Source organism: Fringilla coelebs (genome assembly GCF_963513975.1).
Source record: "Fringilla coelebs genome assembly, chromosome: 5".
Classification (NCBI taxonomy): Eukaryota; Metazoa; Chordata; class Aves; order Passeriformes; family Fringillidae; genus Fringilla; species Fringilla coelebs.
In genome coordinates this window covers 33,774,907-33,792,772 of record NC_140033.1, presented here as the reverse complement: position 1 = coordinate 33,792,772, position 17,866 = coordinate 33,774,907, and the positions used below count along the sequence as shown (strand labels likewise).

The following is a 17,866-nucleotide window of genomic DNA, read 5'->3' as shown; positions in this document are numbered from 1 at the left end:
TGCTGTCCCTAAACCTCGTTTTCTTGCTTTCCAAGATGGAGCAGGATTAGATGGAGTGTTGGTCTGACTCAGGAGAGCATTGCTTTCTTTCAAAAGTCGTGTGTTGCATGAATCTGTAGACATATGCATGAAGCATATGACTAGCAAACAAAATCTGGGCTTGTTCCTTTAAGGTCTGGGAAGTTTGCTCATCTGAGAAGTTTGGGATAATTTTTTAATCATTTGCCTGCTTGAGTCTTTTCCTTTTGCACGTAATAATTTCTTTTTATCTTATAGATAATTAACTTGATGTTTTTAATGTTCCTAATGTAATTTCTAATACCTCTTTAAAGGATTTAATGCATGATTTCCATCTGTTCAGGGTTTTTTTAATATCTCTTTCAATTTCTTCAGTGATTTCATTTCAGGGCATGAAAATAGTAAGGAAATAATATACCATCTACAAAGATAATACCAAATATGCTACCCCAGATCTGGATAATAGTTTGCCTCTTCTTTTCAGCTGTATCAGTGGATCAAAGCTGTTCATTCTCACTCTACAGCTTGATTTATACACAAAAATCTGAAATTATTTTTTGTTGCTATAAAATTCTATGTCCATTTTGCCAATATGAAATGGCTCAAAGTATTTTGTATGGAGAATGGAGAAAAGGTTTCTCTGCTTGTTTGCCTTATAGCAGTTCCATGCCTTCTATTAATTTCTTACAATCAAAAGAGGAAAAGAGATTCTGGTGCTGGTGTGTGTTCCACATCACATCTGTGGTACATGGGGCAGACAGAGATGTAATGGCATGCTTCATAGTGTAGAATAAAAGAAGTGGTTTGGTTTGTGCAGGATCTGGAAGACCAGAAGTTTGTTATAACATCAGTGCAAATTAGCTTTTGTTTCCTTGCTATTTAAAAGTGCAGTGGTAAGAACAAAGGTCTTGTCTGTTCGAGTTTCGATGTATCTATTGGGAATTTCTAGGGCCAAAAGAGGTATTTGTGTCTGTCCTAACATACAGCTTCCTGGAATTTATTTGTATCTCAACTTGTATTTTAATTTTATTTTAGAAGGATATTCAATCTGTTTATGGTTGCCAGTGATGCAAAACCCATCACAACCTTTTGTGGTTAGACGCACTGCATTTATTTTTAGTTTGAGTATGCGCAGGTTCAGCTTCACCTCATTTGTAAGAAAAAGTTGTTTTTCATCAAAATTCACCTCATCCTTTATAGGCAGTTCATTATGAAATCACCATTTAATCTTCCCTTTGTTAAAGTAATCAAGTTGTGCTTCAGGGGTCTTTCCTCCCAGGCATTTTCCTTTTACTATCGTGAAAAATTTTTCATGACATTCCTGTCCTCTCTTTTGTTACAAATAATCTTGGGAATTGTGTCAAAAGAAGGAGAAAAAGCACCTGAGTGACAGTCACTACTCCACTAACACAAAGGTGTACTAAATACTGCAGTGTTGAACTGTCTTCTCTATATATTCATGGTTTGTATTAATTATTCTGGCCAGTGAGAGGTTTGTTCCCAAAAAACTTTTTGGCAACTTTAATTTTGTAATTAAATTTACTGGGCACCTGTTGGGGTTTTTTATATATAGGTGCACACATCCATTCACATATTTTACGTTGGTATAGTAAGGTACTTTTTAAACTTTGTGGGTGATATACAGCTAGGAGCATGCAGATAGTATTTTTAATTTATTTATTGTCCTTGTCCAAATTGCAGTTACCTGTGTCACTTTATGTCTGTGTAGTTTGGGGAGTCCACTGATGTTGTGTGAATAAACACATAAAGAAAGCTCTTCAGTAAAGTCTCCCTTATTACCAACCTGAAAAGAGTACAAGAAAGCAAAACAAGGAGTATTTTAATAGGGGAAAACAGCAACAAGGCCAAAGTCAGGAGATTTCATTGCTCTTATTCACAGAAAACATGGGTAGAATGACACTGTGAATATCAGTGCAAGCAGGAACAAATGTCCGTCTTCAATGCTAATTGATTTTATTGGTGAAGCAAAACGAGCCCAGCTTAATAGTTAAAACTGTGAGACAAGAGTCTGCCAAGACCTTCCTCCTATATTAGATGACACTGTGACCCTGGATACTTTTTGGATAAATGATATAGAAAATGGGCTCTGACCTTTGAGATACTAAAGACAATGTCATAGACAAATGAGACGTGTTAGAGCTGAATTTTAGCTATCACTGCCAAATGATGAGTGATCATACCTGACAACACAATGTGACTGTTGAACCCCAAAATACTGCTTCTGTAGGGGAAAGTGAGAAGTAAAAATTGATAGAGGTCATGCAGGGAAATCATGCCATTATGCCAAGACTGCAACAATCTATCAAGAATAAAAATGCTACAGTACAGTTAATAATTTCTAAATAACTTGTATTTGACATATTCACATGGGACTTGAAGTGTTCTCTTTCAGGAAGGTTTCAGATTTATTTCTGAAATTGAAAGTTCAGCAAATATATTTGAAAGTCATTACAAATTTGTAACTACAAATCCAGATACCTAGAAAGGAACTTGTGCAATTTTATGATAAGGATGGTATGTTACTAATGAGGCCATTAAAAGCCAAGGGCTTTTTCCTTAGCCACTAACCAAAGGTAATGGTGCAGTAGAGAGCTAATAGTGGATGAGAATGTCTATCCAATCTCAAAGCTTGACTTACTTAATCACACACCACAGAAAATAATAGGAAAGCTGTTTAAGTCAGTCTAGTTTACGTGCTAGCCAATGAGGATGATAGCTGGATATATAACAGTGTATGGTAAATGTGCTTTTCATGGCCTGTGTTAAGGGTATTGGGGAAATTGGAGTATTTTTGACAAGTTGTAAATACATTTTATAGTCCCAGTTTTCTCTGTGTATAAAATTGGAGTAGAGACTAGAACATTTTATTTGTTGATCCACTGCAAATTTCAATGTGTCTACTACCCTATAAAATTATCATTAACCAGTAGTCAAAACATGGGAATCAGAAGATGTCAGGGCATCATCTTGTATTTTTCTAATGCATGTATACTTAAAATGAAGCATTATAAACTCAAATCCACACCAAACAGTCTTATGAGATTGTAGCAGCTGACATTAGGCTGATTATCTCAATCTCCATCATAAGCTCTGGGTCTCCACTAAGGAAAATATTGTGAGTATACCAGCCTGTTGCAACCTTTGGTAAATCAAGAAAGGAAAGAAAAACTGGAGCAAAGACTCTCTTACAGACATTTTGTAAGACCACAGGGAGCAGAAGTTTGTTTATTTCAAAAACACCACATATTGATTTATGTGGAGAAGAAAAATATTTCAGAATGCACTTGTTTGTGTAACTTAGCAAAGTTGTATACCAACCTGGAAACAAATGAAATGTAAGAGTTCCATAACCTTTTCTCTCGGTCTGATTAGCAAATTTTACTCTCAATGGTAGTGGGAGATGTCTGTGCTGAAGCCTCTGTATTGAGAAAGGCCTGCTAAGTTCCTCAAGGTGATTTTTGTAAATTTAAAATAATTTAGAATTTGAATATTTTCTTTAAAAATGCTAGCAGTATATCCTTTAAAAGCAGAGGAGAAAAAAACAGGGACAAACACATCTTGTGAATTGTTTGCATGGAGTCAGCAACCTGAAGAAGTGCTCTCATGCTGCTGTTTCCTTCTGTTTGAGCACAGCCTTTATTGACTCAGCTCTTTTTCACAGACAGCCTTACTTTAGAAGAAGTATTTTCAACAAGCATGCTTTGAGTTGTGTTAGCAGTTTCCTTATTCGCATCTTTGTTGAGATTCTGTACATTGCACTGTGCTTGGAAAGAAAGATGTCATTAAAGCCCTCAGGTAGTACTATTTAGCTGAATCTTTATCTGTTTCAGTCTATTTGAAGATTTTAGCTTTTCCTTCAATCCATATAAACATTCTCCTGTCTGTTTTAACCTGTTGGTCGCTGAAAGAAGAGAAGGACGTTGCAATAGACCCAACAAACAAGATGTGTTTTTGAAGTAGAGGTGAACCAGAATATACAGTTAGCAGGTCTTAATGTTTTTGGAGAGGAAGGTAAGATGTAATTTTTGTTCCTTTTCACCCAAAGTTTATGGAGAGTAAGAGTAAATGTTGAAAGAAACACCAAAAAACTTTCCTGTGAAATTTACATCATATTTTGGACAGAGGAAATTCTTCTTCCTATATATAATAATGAGGCTGCTCTGGAATAATATAAGCCTCTTATGTTGATGTCACATTCAGATTTTTACAAAAACCTGCAAACACCTTCTTGAAGTGACCTGAAGATGTGAAATGTTCCTATTGTCTCACAGGCTAGTGTGTGCCATGTCACTGTGTGCTAATATGATGCCATCTCCTTGCTAATTTGATGGGATATGGTGACAATTTAGATGAAAAAAGAAATCACATAGGTAGATTCTTGCAGCTGGGTATTTTACTGTTTCGCTGCAGTGATTTGTTCAGCAAGCTTGACTATCTAATAAGCTAGTTCATGCAAATGAAGGCATCTGTCTTCATCCCTCTTTGCCATTAGTTCATTATGCATACATTAAACTTCAGGGAATAAGCACAGAGATTGATTAGAGAGTTACAGAGCACAGGTTAGCAGCCCAGAAATGCATGAATAATTCTTTTTCTTTTTTTCCCCTTTTTCCCCCCATGTTGGCTCACTTACTTTACAGGAATAGTAAATTCTTGTGGATCTTAAATGCGTATTGACATCACTATTTCTGTGATTTGGCAAATTTTAATATAAGCCACTAGCTTATTTTGCAGTTCTTTAACCCTCCTTTTCCATTCACTTTACCTGTATTTTTTCCCTCATCTTGAATATTGACTGAGTTAATAATCTTTTTGACACAGGCACTTTTTTTTTTTCCTATAAAAACCTAGTAAAATACCAGTGCATCCTGTTTGTTAGATTGCATATTAAATTGCCCCCTGAGCTGTCCTTGTAACTTTAGTTTTATATCAGATTGAGGTATTCAAAAGGAATGAGTCATTGACAGATCACTTTTTAAACCATTTGTAGCAGTGCATTCATCCAGCCTGATTTTGAACTACCATCTTCCAGAGGTCAGCATTTCTGGGTTGGGGTTTTCCACAAAGGTGAAGAGTAAGCAAACCATAAAGGTATCAGCGGTCACTGAGCACAGAGGATAAAAGGTAAAATGTGTGGGAAGCATTCACTCACGTTTTCCATCTTTCTCATTTTTCTCATCCATATCTCATTTTCTCAAGGACAGCCTGATCTTCTACACAGAGACTTTGATAAACCCTTTTGTCATGCTGAGTCTCCTTCAATACTACGAAGTAGAAAGACAGGGTGTGCATATCATTCAGGTGTATTTGTTCTGCAATCATTTACTTATATGACCCCTAAGAACTTAAACATCTGTTCCTTAATCTATGTACTACGAAAAGTTATGCAGTCCCATTCCTCCAAATTTCAAATATTTGAAAATTCACAACCCACTATTTGAATACATGAACAATAGTTTTTCTAAAAAGGAGTGACACCATTACTGTATCCTTTTCTTATCCTTACTGCTTTGGTTTGCCATGACAGTAATGTTCTAGCTCCATGTCATAAAAAGGAAAACCACTGTCTTGGGTTAACTAAAATGTTACGTTATATAGCAACTGTAGATCATAGGATGCAATGCAAGGTATGTCAGGAAAATTAAATGACAGCTCAAATGGAGAAATGTGATTTAATGATGCTATTGCTAAAATTTACCTGATAGCAACAGGATGTTAAAACATTGTGGCAAACCATGTCTTAAATAGCAAAAACCTAAGCAGTTCAGACAGTTCTTAATCTAAAAGGGAAAAAAGATTAGGAGGTGATTTGATTAGAGGTCACAATTCTGCATCGAAGGGATATCCTGAATGTAATAATGGTACTATAATAAGATCTTTGTCTTGAAGGTTTGTCTACTCCCAAATCAGATAGACATTATCTACACGTGTAGCAGAGTTTTCATCACTTTCAAAGCTTTCAAAGCCACACTGGATATCTTTTTAAAAGATAATCTATAGGTGGAGGTACCACCATATCAAGTTTCTCTGCTTGTCTCACTCAGGTGATGAGAGTGACAGTTGTTTTCTGTGGTTCTTTCCTGCTTTGAAATGCACAAATACAAAATCAATCCTGTAATCAATCGTGCCTGATCCATTTTGGTAACTGTAGAAAGCAGAGAAACTGCAACAGTTAGACTGTGTTTTTGTGAGTAGTGACACATCAGTGTAAAGAAGCACAAATGATCAAGAGTTTTCTTGGTGTTAATTTCTCATTAAAAAGAAATTAAGAGGAAGTTGGAGGGGAATTCATCAGAATTATGGGAAGAAGTTTTATAAATCTAAATTAGTGTCTAAGTTCTGTGCTGTTCTGCACAGTAATGTTTCTACTAGCGAAGGAAGGTTAATGAAGCCTCTGTCCCATTCAGACAGAATTGTAGAAAAGACCAATGTCACGGGGCTCTGTCCTTTCTTCATCACTACTGTCAACAGAGACAAGCAGAGGAGGTCAGGGTCGCACTGCTGATGCACAAGCCATTCCTGATTTTAAGATTTTGTTGCTTATTGTATGATCAAAATTTTAAAAAGGAGACACTTATTTCATGTGGGAGATACAAGTTTGAGATAACTACGGGTATAACCTTCAGCTTGAAAGTACCTTCTACTACCCATCCCACACCCAAGCTAACAATGAAGCATGGTGTGGAAGCATGGAAGTTTGAGCTCTGGGAAGCCCTGCAATATCGGCTGAAGAGATGAGAGTTGAGACCATCAAGTCCTTCATCACTGTGCTCATTTTTACCTTCCAATGTTTTTGCTTCATAAAGCTCTACCTTGACAGTTTAGTGAGCTGCTCTGGGCCCAACAGATGTTCAGGAATTTGACTGCCATCATAGTTAATGAGGAAGCAAAAAAATGCTTGAACTTTCTGAAACGTAGCAAGTGCCTCAAGGTGGAACTGTCCTCATCTGAAGATAAGGAAGTTGATGGTTGCAGATTTTCAAGTGATCAATGGATAGTGTAGATACATGTAGGTTTTCTCTAGAAGAGAACCATTGATGAAAACACTAGAAATTCCCAACTAGCTTAAGGAATAAATGTGTTTTCACTAGACTGCATCACTGAGCAAGTTGTAGTTTGCACTGCACCTTTATTCCAACCCTACAACAAGGTGGCATATCAGGGATAATTTTTTTTGGTAGGTAATAATACAAGAAAAAGTTTTGTTGTTGTGAGTTAATTGAATCTGAATGTTCTTACAGTAATATGTTGAAGTATTCATATTTATTGAAGCTAAATGTTTTAACGTTTCATAATTTTTTAAAGTAGTTTTTCCTCTAGTTTAATTTCTCTGCTCAGGGATTATAAATAGGGAATGATTGTGTTTAGCCTGATTTTTCCAATCATTGATGAGAGCAAAAAAAAAGTACAGAGAAAAGAATTCAGAGGTGTTCACTGACAAAAATTCCTAATAGACTCAGCTTTTAGAAAAATCTGATGCCATCATCTCTATTAAGATAACTCAAATTGATCTCTTTGCGCAATATCTGTCAAATTAATGCCGTGAATAATTTTAGGCTGATAGTATTTGGAATGCACTATTGTGCAACTCAATTGCGAAGACACGGGGGAAAAAAACCCAAAAAACAACAACAACAACAAAAGAACCACAAAAAACCCCACCCATGCTTAAAAATGCTTTCAGTGTGGAATTTTTGCAAGCAGGACTATCCAGAGGACCAAAAAGCCTGTTGTTCCCCACCAGCACTTGTCTGGCTTGAAAAAGCATCTAGACGTGTGGCCATCCATCTCTTGTTTTAGTCTGCATGTCTGCCACACTCAGCCTGGAGAAACCTCTCTGCTTCTTACACAGCTGCTGCCATGGACCACTTTTTCCTCTAAGCAGCTTTTTTTTTGCACCCTTATATGAAGCCATCCTTTGTAATTTGACTTTACAGAGATCATCCTTGTCTTTTCTGTGTGAAGCTTCTTTAATGTGAAAACTGATTTTACACCATGCCACACTTTTTTTCATTTTCTGGCAAATCTTCTCAACTACTCCTGTCAACAAGGAGTGGATTCAGATGCAAGCAGGATGTTGTGCTTTGAGCATGTGCCATTGGCAGCACAGCTGCACTGCTGCTGGGGAAGCACTGGGGCTGCACTGTAGGCTGTGGGATGCAAATGTTAAGCCCTGAGAAGGTAATAATGGTTTACTCCAGTCATTGTTCACTCCTGAAATGCAATTAGTGAAGTTATTGCAGTGTGCATTGATAACGGTGTCATATATGTTTCTTTCAATACTCTTCTGTTAAGAAATTGGTGGGGTTCTTTCATTAAGAATTAAGGGCCTCTTCTTTTTTTTTTGTCTACAGCTGGCTTTCTGGTGATTATTTGATTTTCAGGCTTGAGATATTTGTATTAAATTCTGATATTTTAGTTAGAAACAGAATTTAAAATATAATGCTTACATTTGTGGTTAAATTGAAGACCTTCTTTTTTGAATGCCTCAGTTGGGATTTAGAGAGTGTTGGCTGCCAAAGATTCTGTGAATATGAAAAATGTACCCAAAACCAAATAGCACAAGAGCTAAGCTCATTTTAGACAGGCAACCAATGAACCAGGTATGAACTGTGCTGCTGTGTCCTGCAGGCCTGGTGTTTCCAGTGAATTATGTGATCATGTCCTGTTGTATATCATTGCTTGTGATGGATCATAAAATACCCTTATTTCCTTTTCTGTGTCATGCCTAGGCTAGGCAGACTTTTTCTAGTCTATAAGCACTGGTCGAAGGTATTTGGGTTTTAGGTAATATTTTTGCAATGGAAAGTCATCTTGTAGATGCTCTTATAGCTGGGGAAAAAAAAAAAAAAGGTAAAAAGGAGATAATCTAATTCCTTGTACACAACCAGAACAGGTGTGTCAGTGCAGTGTAAACTGAATCTATTTCAGAGCGTTTTTTGCAAGTGTGTTAGCCTTACCTATCTCCTTTGCTTTCCCTGAAAATGGTAGAGCATTTCACCTGTACATTTATACAGATTAACCTGGCTGCTGACCCAAGGCAGCCTGCATTGGCAGTGTTTGAATTTACAGTGTTGTTGGTAACTGAGGTGTGCTGTGCCTGGTAGCTGCGCCTTGTACCAGTTTGTCTTCCACTGTGGGTTTCTTGCTTCTGAGCTAGGGCTGGCTTGGGGATCGTCCCTCCACAGGCTGTGACCAGCTTCGTGTCTTCTGACTCTCCTCAGTGATGTGGTTTTGTTTGTTTTTGATAGAAATTTGGGTGGTTTGAAGTTACTGACAGCCAGTCAGGGAAAGGGCAACAAGGAATGGACTGTTCATCATCTCTTGACATCCTTCTTGTCACACTAAGAGAAATACACATACCCACAGGACTTGAAACACTGAGTAAATGTGATGTCTCCACTATAACAAACTGCTGTCTGTTCCCAAAGAATTGACTTTATCTTTCTGTGATTTCTTATTAAGCTAGGAGATACCTACTGGGATGTAAAGCAAAATGTTTTCTCTGCAGAATTTCTGCTGACATACAAGGGAAAATCCATTCCAGGACAGCATTCACTATATTTTCAGCAAACTTACCAATTACTTACTTTTTAATTATATATGGTTTTGGTAGGAAAATGTCAATAACAGCAAGTTTGGGTTTTTTTACTTTTATGTTCAGTTCCATTTATGCCCTGTTCCAGCTGCACTTAACAAACTTATTCACTAGGTGAGAATAGAAGCAAGCAGTTGACCTGATTGTGTAGACTTTAGGCTTTTTTTGGGTTTTAAAATGAAATTTTCACAGAAGGGCTTCAATATCTGAAATGAAGGCAAATATTTTTGAGTTTTATTTTAATATGTACATTAAGATATAAAATTGTAGTAATTTAGAAAATAAATGATAATAATTTTGACTGAGTTCTCTCAGCTTTCAAATATTTTTTTGTGAAAAAAATCTCTTCTATTATTTAGTGTTGTTTTCTTTTTGAAGAAGGGAATATATTCCAGATTCATAAGTCTCATGAGAATTTATTTTCCATGCTGTTTATTTATTGAAAGATATTATTTATATACACCAAAGGGTAGAAAAGGACAAGAAGTCTGCTCATGTATAAAATAATAAAATGTATAAAATAATTTTAAAATACTTTACTATGTTTCTATTATTCTTGAAGAAAAATTAGTCATGTTGTTTCTTCAATTTTACCTATTTGCAAGTTGTTCCACATATTCACTCTCTCACAGTAAGATTTACCCGGTCTTGAATTTGAGCATCAGCTTTATCTTTGAAGCTTTCTTGTGGTACATTGAGTATCCCTGTAGTCCTCCAGGCTGCAGGGCAGATCACAGTGTTAATGCACCAGCTGACCCAGCTGCAAGTCAGGCACACACAGTCAGGATATTGCAACAGCAAGCCTGAGAGAAGCATCCAGAACAGCAACCAGGAAAACAGCAGCAGTGTAATGTTTTCTGTAGAATTCAGCTGCTGTGTATGCTCCTGCTTACAGAACTGGAGATCTAAAGGAAGCTCTTTGGAGCACAAATCTTTCTTTTTCATCTTGTGTCCGCTTCTGTGCCTGTTAGTGCTCCCCTTGCCGAGCCATCTCCATGCTGCAGCAGGACTCCTGAGCCCCATACCAGAGGGAGGTGGATGCCAAGAAAGCTGTAGAGCGGCTGGTGCAGCATGGACAGGCATGTACCCAGGATTGTCCTTGCAACAGCAGGAGGTGATGGAAGTGCTAAAGCAGTCCCAAGATCCTCCCCTCCATAGGCTGAGGGAAGGCAAGTCCACCTGTGAATTCAGAAGAAGTCTGGAAATAACTTCTGTGCTTTCCCTTCAGATGCTGACTATGCTAATATTATTACCCATGTGGGAGTACATGTAAGAAAGAACAGACTACAGAGACTTCTAACTAATTAGGAGTTTGCTGGTTGGCATAAGTAATGAATTATGAGTGAGGTGATACATGAAGTAGTTTGATTTTTTTACCCTCGAATTATAACACAGCATTGTCTTAACTAGGAAACAGAGACTGACCTTGCATTAGTTGGGGAATTGCATGTGCAGATGCGGTTGCATGTTGGATTGGAAATGAAGTCCCAGGGTTGTTCTGATATGGAGCATTTCAATAATACTCCAGTGGGATTAGTCTGTAATAATAATGCCAAAGCAATGCAGATGAGTAAGCATGTCATATATAGCATTATAAGAACAGTAATCATGTGCAATTTAAGAAAGCGAAGAGGAAAATCAGAATGATGAGGGTATCAAATGGGCCTGGTTCAGATCACTTGCAGGGATAACAGCAAAACCAGCTTAGGTAGTTTAATTTCTTCCTGATATGATTATGTACAACAAAAGCTACAAAATCCTTCAGAGCAGCAAACCTAATGGAACTACTGTGCATGCCTAGATGACCTTATTTGTCAGTGTGCAATGAGCACACTCCCTTACAGTGCTGGTGCATCTTTCCCTCCTGCCTACCAAGGAAGAGTGCCTAGAAGTCATTGTTCTGTTGGCAGAGATAAACAGAAATTTGTCATAATAGACCATGAGAAGGAACGAGCCTGGTCATCACTTTCCATGCCAGTAGTTGAAGGGAATTGTATAATTGTTAGCCTGCTTAAAATCCTGCTTGGATCATCTGTTCCACATGTACTTTGGGTAGCGCAGAGTATTGCCCAGCATTGGATTGCAAACTCAGAACCTGTGTAAAAAATCAAAACACATGACAGTATTATGTTATGGCAAAAGATTAGGCATTGCATTGCAATGCAGTGCATTGTTTATGTCCTGTATAAGCATTGTGGCCAAGTATTTGTTTAAAAAAAAATAAAATCTTAGTTGGTTACTGAAAGCCAGATTGTACTACTGAGAATTAAAAGGAAGGGTTCAGTCTGGGAGGTGGGAGGGGAGGGGAATTTTCCTTTGGACTCCCAATCTTGTAAACCCTGAATAAACATGTGTCACATGTTGGCACAGCACCTGAGGTTGCATCATGGGTGCCAATGTACATTATCTTCAGTTGCAGTAAGTACCCTGACTAACTCTTGTATTCGTTATGAATACTTACAGGTTTTTATAAAACTGAAAGCATTTTGGTCCATAGCATCTCTACAGCTATGGAACATGTCTGCATGTTCAGAAGCAGGTAATCACATCTGTTCTTTCTGAACTGTCAAAAAGGCCAGATGTGAGCAAACATTATGGGAGCTCAACAGTTTCCAGATGGTACCAAATGGTGGTTTGGTGTCAGCCAAGCTGGAGAATGCACCGGTTAGCTATGCTGCTGTCTGCTTCTGACAACCTGTGTTGCTGAATGCATTGCAGAATTTTGTTGTGGTAGAAGCTTTATAAGCATAGAGGAATTCTTGTCCAAGCATGTAAGTCATGCTGTATAATGGTAAAAATGTGAATAACAAAAGTGAGGTCATCAACAGCTGGAATAAATAGAAGAGCCTGTCAGGCACCTAGAAATGAGCAGGAGCACAGGCTGATGCCACATCAGAAAAGCATTCAGCAGCTAATCCTATTAGTAGTACTACCACGGATTACAAGCCTGTGCACCAAGACTGAAGTCTCTTCTGAATGATTTCCTCTATCTGTCACCATTTCCTCAAATACAGGGGTAATGGGGGTGGTTTGTCAATTCTTGTTCAGGGCAGCAGTTCTTCATCATAAGTGTCTTCATCAGAAAATGTGTTACATCATCTCTCAGTCATGTGGAATGATCTTGACAGAGCCTTGTTGCTATTTGTATAGTGCTACTTCTACACTTACTGGTGAACATTTGAATATATACAAGGACCCTGCTTGGTTTTTGGGAGGCTTTTCATCTTTAAATCTCATGCTGCCGCAGCATTGCTGATGCAGTGCAGATATACTGGTTGCTTACAGTGAATATATGATGTTTGTATCTGATCAATTCACCTAAAAGCTGCATATTAATACTGAAAAAGAGGATCCTGAGATGGATTATCCTTTCAGGATTTTCCAGGATCTTTCGGATTTCACGTATTTTTCCAGAATACCTTGGCAGCTGGTGGTTTTACTAGGTCTTCCCTGACTGCAAACAGTGGACATATGGTTTTCCAAAGAGTTGCAGTCCTGCTGAAACTGCATATGTAGGTTACCTTGCCCACCCATGTGCAATAAGGACATCTCTTTTTCAAAGTTTGAGGCTTTTTGCTGCACGTGGCCTGCCTTTGTTGTCTGTGGAATTAACTTACCATTTTCCAAGAATGAAGAAGCTGCAGAAGAAGGTGTTTTAGCATGTGAGGGAAATATCATATACACTTAATCACTGTGAAAGCCCTTCACTTACTTTATACCTGTTCTGCAGAGATTGCAGAGAGTACAGTGGAGCTGTATTTATGTAAAAACAAGGAATAAAACTGTTAAGATCTGATGTATCTCTGTCTGGATTCTTGCTATATTCAATTGCTTTATTAACACTGACATCTCCTAGTGGCCTCAAAGTGAGTCTGAACCTAAAATTATAGTTCTGTTATATCATTGTGTGGTTTACCCTTCTGTTTAATCAGTTGAAGTGCATTATAAAGCTCAGAGGTCAGAGGTAGAGAGCAGAAAATGAGGAAAGATAGCTTTTTTAAAATGAGAAACAACTATCTTTAGTTATAAGTGTTCCCAGACTACATATTTATTGGCTCTGTATAGTACACTAACACGTTGGTGTAGTTTTTAATAACCTTTTATAGAACATATGGCTCAAGATTTATCTATATGCAGAGCCTTGTGGACAGAACTTGTAAATTGTAATATAAAAAATCTCCAGATGTACATGTTAGTTGTTTCTTACTAGCACAGAATGATTTTCTTGGGAAGAAGGTGACATATTGGAAAGGCAACATCTGTGTTACTACTTAAATTTTAATAATGTGAATAATTTTCTTTCAACAGAGGAATTCAAGGGCTCAACAATAGTTGAATTAATGAAAAAAGAAGGCACCACCCTAGGGCTCACAGTATCGGGTGGTATTGACAAGGATGGGAAACCAAGAGTCTCTAACCTTCGTCAAGGAGGAATTGCTGCAAGGTAACCACATCTCAAGCTGCAAAATGCATTATGATGATATGATTGCCTCAGAAATACGTACTGCATCAAAAAGGTCACCTAAAAATATTTGACTGATGCATCTACAATGGCAGCCCGTCACACTGGAGAACCTCAGAGGGAAATGGCAACAGCTGGTCCTTCTTTTTGCTCAAGGCTACTTTGATAAAAACTGGAAATACCAATGAAATCTTTGAAAGTTGTCATAAGACTTATGGTATTTCTTCTAAATTTTATATGTTTTATTTCTGGGGTTTTTTTGTCTTTGAACAAAAATTTGAGAGAAGTAGCATAACATACTGAGGGGGAAAAAACAAAATGGAAAAAAGGAATGATAGTGCTACCATAATTTTATCCATTTTTTAATTCTTCATTAGATAGCTTTGAGATTAAAAAGATTCTAAAGTGATACCTTGCTTACTACCAGAGTGGAAAGAAAAAAGGATTTTAATCATGAGTGAGACAAGTGAAAAGATAAGAGTTGAGCTAAGTCATTCCAAGTAACTGAGTAGAACATATGCTTTTGGCCTTGGCCCATCTCCTGTTGATATGATGTTAGCTGTGAAGGCAACCAATGTCCAAAAACAATATTTTTGGTCATTTCCTAAAGAGAGAGGCAAGGATGAAGAAGATGACGTCCCATATCCTAAGCCCAAACCAGTCAAGTCATCCAGCTCCTTTATTGTAGGGCTGGTTTTGTACCTCAGGAATGAATAATGCAACAATGTTCTTATTTTAATATTTAACAAGCTAGAGTAGATTAACATCTTAAAATGCCACTTTCTGTTAGTAAAAGCAACTCATTTTAATCTAGATTCATGGGAAAAAAATCTTACAATTACTAACCAGTAATTTAAAGGATTTAGTTTGGTTCATCAGATCTGTCTTTCAAAGAAAAGTCTTTCACTTTTCCCTAGGAGTGACCAGCTGGATATAGGGGACTACATAAAATCTGTGAATGGAATCAACCTGACCAAATTTCGCCATGATGAGATCATCAGCCTGCTCAAGAATGTTGGTGAAAGGGTTGTGTTAGAAGTGGAGTATGAACTGCCTCCAGTCTGTAAGTATTTGCAGAGCAAACTGAAAGCCTGTGTAGAATAGCAGACATAGTCAACAGTGAGATGGGCATGGTTGGTAGTAGTCATTTTAGTAGTGGTTGTTTTTTAATTTTCTTTTCTTAATTCTGTTTTTTCCTGTGGCTTATCACAGAGCATTGAAGCAGTACAGAGCGATGCTCTCAGATGTTTTAGAAGCAGAAATCCCACCAACAACAGAGCAGAGTTACCAATCTCTGCTTTTTGTTGGTTTTTGGTTTTCTGGGGGTGAAGGTTAGTTTTTGGTTGGTTGGTTGGGTTTTGTTTGGGGATTTTTGCTCAGAAGCTGATGAACTTCCCCACTGCTTTTAGCAGCTGGAGGATTAGTCTAGTTATGTATTTGGGTTTTTTAGGACCTCCTGAGAAGCACATTAAAAATTTTTCAATGTCCTCTGTTGATTAGTGTTTGCTTGTGGAGAGGGAACTTCATGTTCTGAAGCACAGTATCTGAATTAATCAGCTGAGTTCAGAGTTACTTTGCTGCAGATGTAGTTCTTTCACCAGCATTATTTGTTTTGCATTTATTCAACTGGGCTTTCTTTGGTTTTCATCCTCTTTTAGCAATGTGCCACTCTTGTTCACTGAGACTGGATTTTGACATGCTAAATTACAGCAGCATTTGTAACTTTTTTTTTAAGTCTTTGGAATTTCCAGCCTCTTCATACCAGCATTGATGATAAAGTTGGAAATAATTAGCAGACTAGTTGTTTCCATGAACTACTAGTGAGCAAGCTGCTTTTGTTAAACATTAAAGTTTTCCAGCAGTCATGTGGAGAAGCCCTGGCACTTCCTTCCAGCCCCATACATAATGAAATTCTGCTGTTGTTCCCACGCTTGCTCCCTCAGAGAGAGGACTGTCATAGTTTCAGAGCCAGAAAATGTCAGTCATTTAATAATGATAGATTAAATTTGACTGAGCACTGGTAATCCCACTCCCTCGTGCTTCCTTCCATTTCTGAAGTGTTCACAGTAGGAGAGTCCAGTGTTCTCAGCACGAGCCACCTGAGTGTTTAAAACTGGAAGGTGAGCAGCGCCTGTCCCTCGTCTCTTGATGTCCTGTGACTCTAATGGAGGCAATAATGTGCTCTGACTCTCTGACTTCAGAAGGCTGAATAACTGCTTTATTGAGCTATACTACATTACACTAATACTGTACTACATTATATACTAAAGAGGTACTATACTACAAAGATAGCAAAGAAAAACCCATGACTGCCTGGAGACAGCCAGGACACAGCTTTGACTCCATTGGCCAAGGAATCAAAACAACTTTCACTGGTGTCCAATTAACAAATCACTTTGGGTAAACAATCTCCATAACACATCCCACATGTGCAAAACAACACGAGCAGTGAGTAGAGATAAGAATTGTTTTCTCTTCTTCTCTGAGCTTCTAACTGCCTTCCCCAGGAAAAATCCTGGGGGAGAGTTGTGCCTGCTGCTCTCTGCGAGGAGAGCTGCTGCCTTTCCCTGTTGGCAAGGGTTAAGCAGTTTTATCCCCCAGCAGGCTGAGGCTGGGGTGCAAGGACAGCCACCTGAGTGGCTGTCCCCAAGTGGAAAGAGGCTGCTGCCATTCCTCACTGCTGAGCTGTGGGTTTCACCTCTCCCCTGTGGAAGTTACCGGCCACACCAAACAAATGGGGAAGTGTGGATTCATCATGAGCTACATTAAGGTCACTTTCTGTCAATACAAATGAAGGCAAAAGTTGTCTTCTCATAATTAATTTTTTTTAGTCAGTAAAACATTTCTAACTGAAAAGAAAACAACCATATGGACTCAGTAACACAGTCATGATCTTCAAGCTGTAGCAGGAATTACTACAGCACAGAGCAGTGCTCTGGAGGGCTATGTTTCACCTGTTTTCCTGAGAAAATGAGATTTATGTAATTTCATTGGGTGGTTCTCCCAGTTCCATGCAGTTCCCTTTTTTAACAGGGACTGAAAAACTCCCAAAAATGTACATTACATACAGTACATCTCCTGGAAATAAACACTTGAGTGAGTTGGGAGCAGGGGAGTCCTCAAAGAGGCAGAGAGAGGGGCAGAGAGAGGGGCAGAGAGCACTGAGGACCCTCTGCTCTCCTGGTGCCTTTCACGATTGGCAGCGCACACAGGTAGCTTGTGGCATCCCTTGCCCCCCTCAGGGTATCCTGACAGGGTCACTCTGGTTATTGCAGGCAGGAACATTAAATGACAGAAGTTTTCATTAGTTCTGCTGCTCACAGAGCATGTATTTTATAGAGCTGGGTTGGTTTGGTTTTGATTTTTTTTTTTTAATTTATGTGTGTTTGTACTGTTTGCAGTACTTTAGTGGAAGGTGGAAAGTGTGAGTGCATGTGATTTTGCACAGAGTCCTTTTCCCATTAGAGAATGGAGTTCTTAGACCCTGCCAAAGTTTTTCCTGTAAAAGCTAATAGCAAACTGTCTGCTGGTCTCTTAACAGCAGTGGTTTCAAATTCTGTAAAGTGGATTATCACACCCAAATGCATTGGTCTGTGCATTAGCCTTCTCACCTCCTAGTCCAGCTGGACACCAGTCTTTTAGTACTTCCAGAGAAAATACTGACTCAACTAGAAGCCAAAGAACTTTTTTACTAACTCACTCATAAGGGAGCATACTACATTTTGAAAAAGAAAAAAAAAATCCTTATGATAATAAAATGCATTATG

At 38.2% G+C, this 17,866-nt stretch overlaps 1 protein-coding gene across 11 annotated transcripts in view; it reads left to right on the top strand.

The window, feature by feature from the left end:
• The window catches only part of GRIP1 (glutamate receptor interacting protein 1), a gene marked incomplete at its 5' end in the record, with an annotated part of 305,864 nt that overhangs the window by 214,219 nt on the left and 73,779 nt on the right, over positions 1-17,866 (top strand). For all 11 annotated transcript variants that reach the window (XM_084205360.1, XM_084205369.1, XM_084205366.1 and 8 more), the window contains 2 exons: positions 13,946-14,081; positions 15,017-15,162. In XM_084205360.1, coding sequence (XP_084061486.1) covers positions 13,946-14,081; positions 15,017-15,162 — 282 coding nt within the window. The remainder of the gene's footprint in view (positions 1-13,945; positions 14,082-15,016; positions 15,163-17,866) is intronic.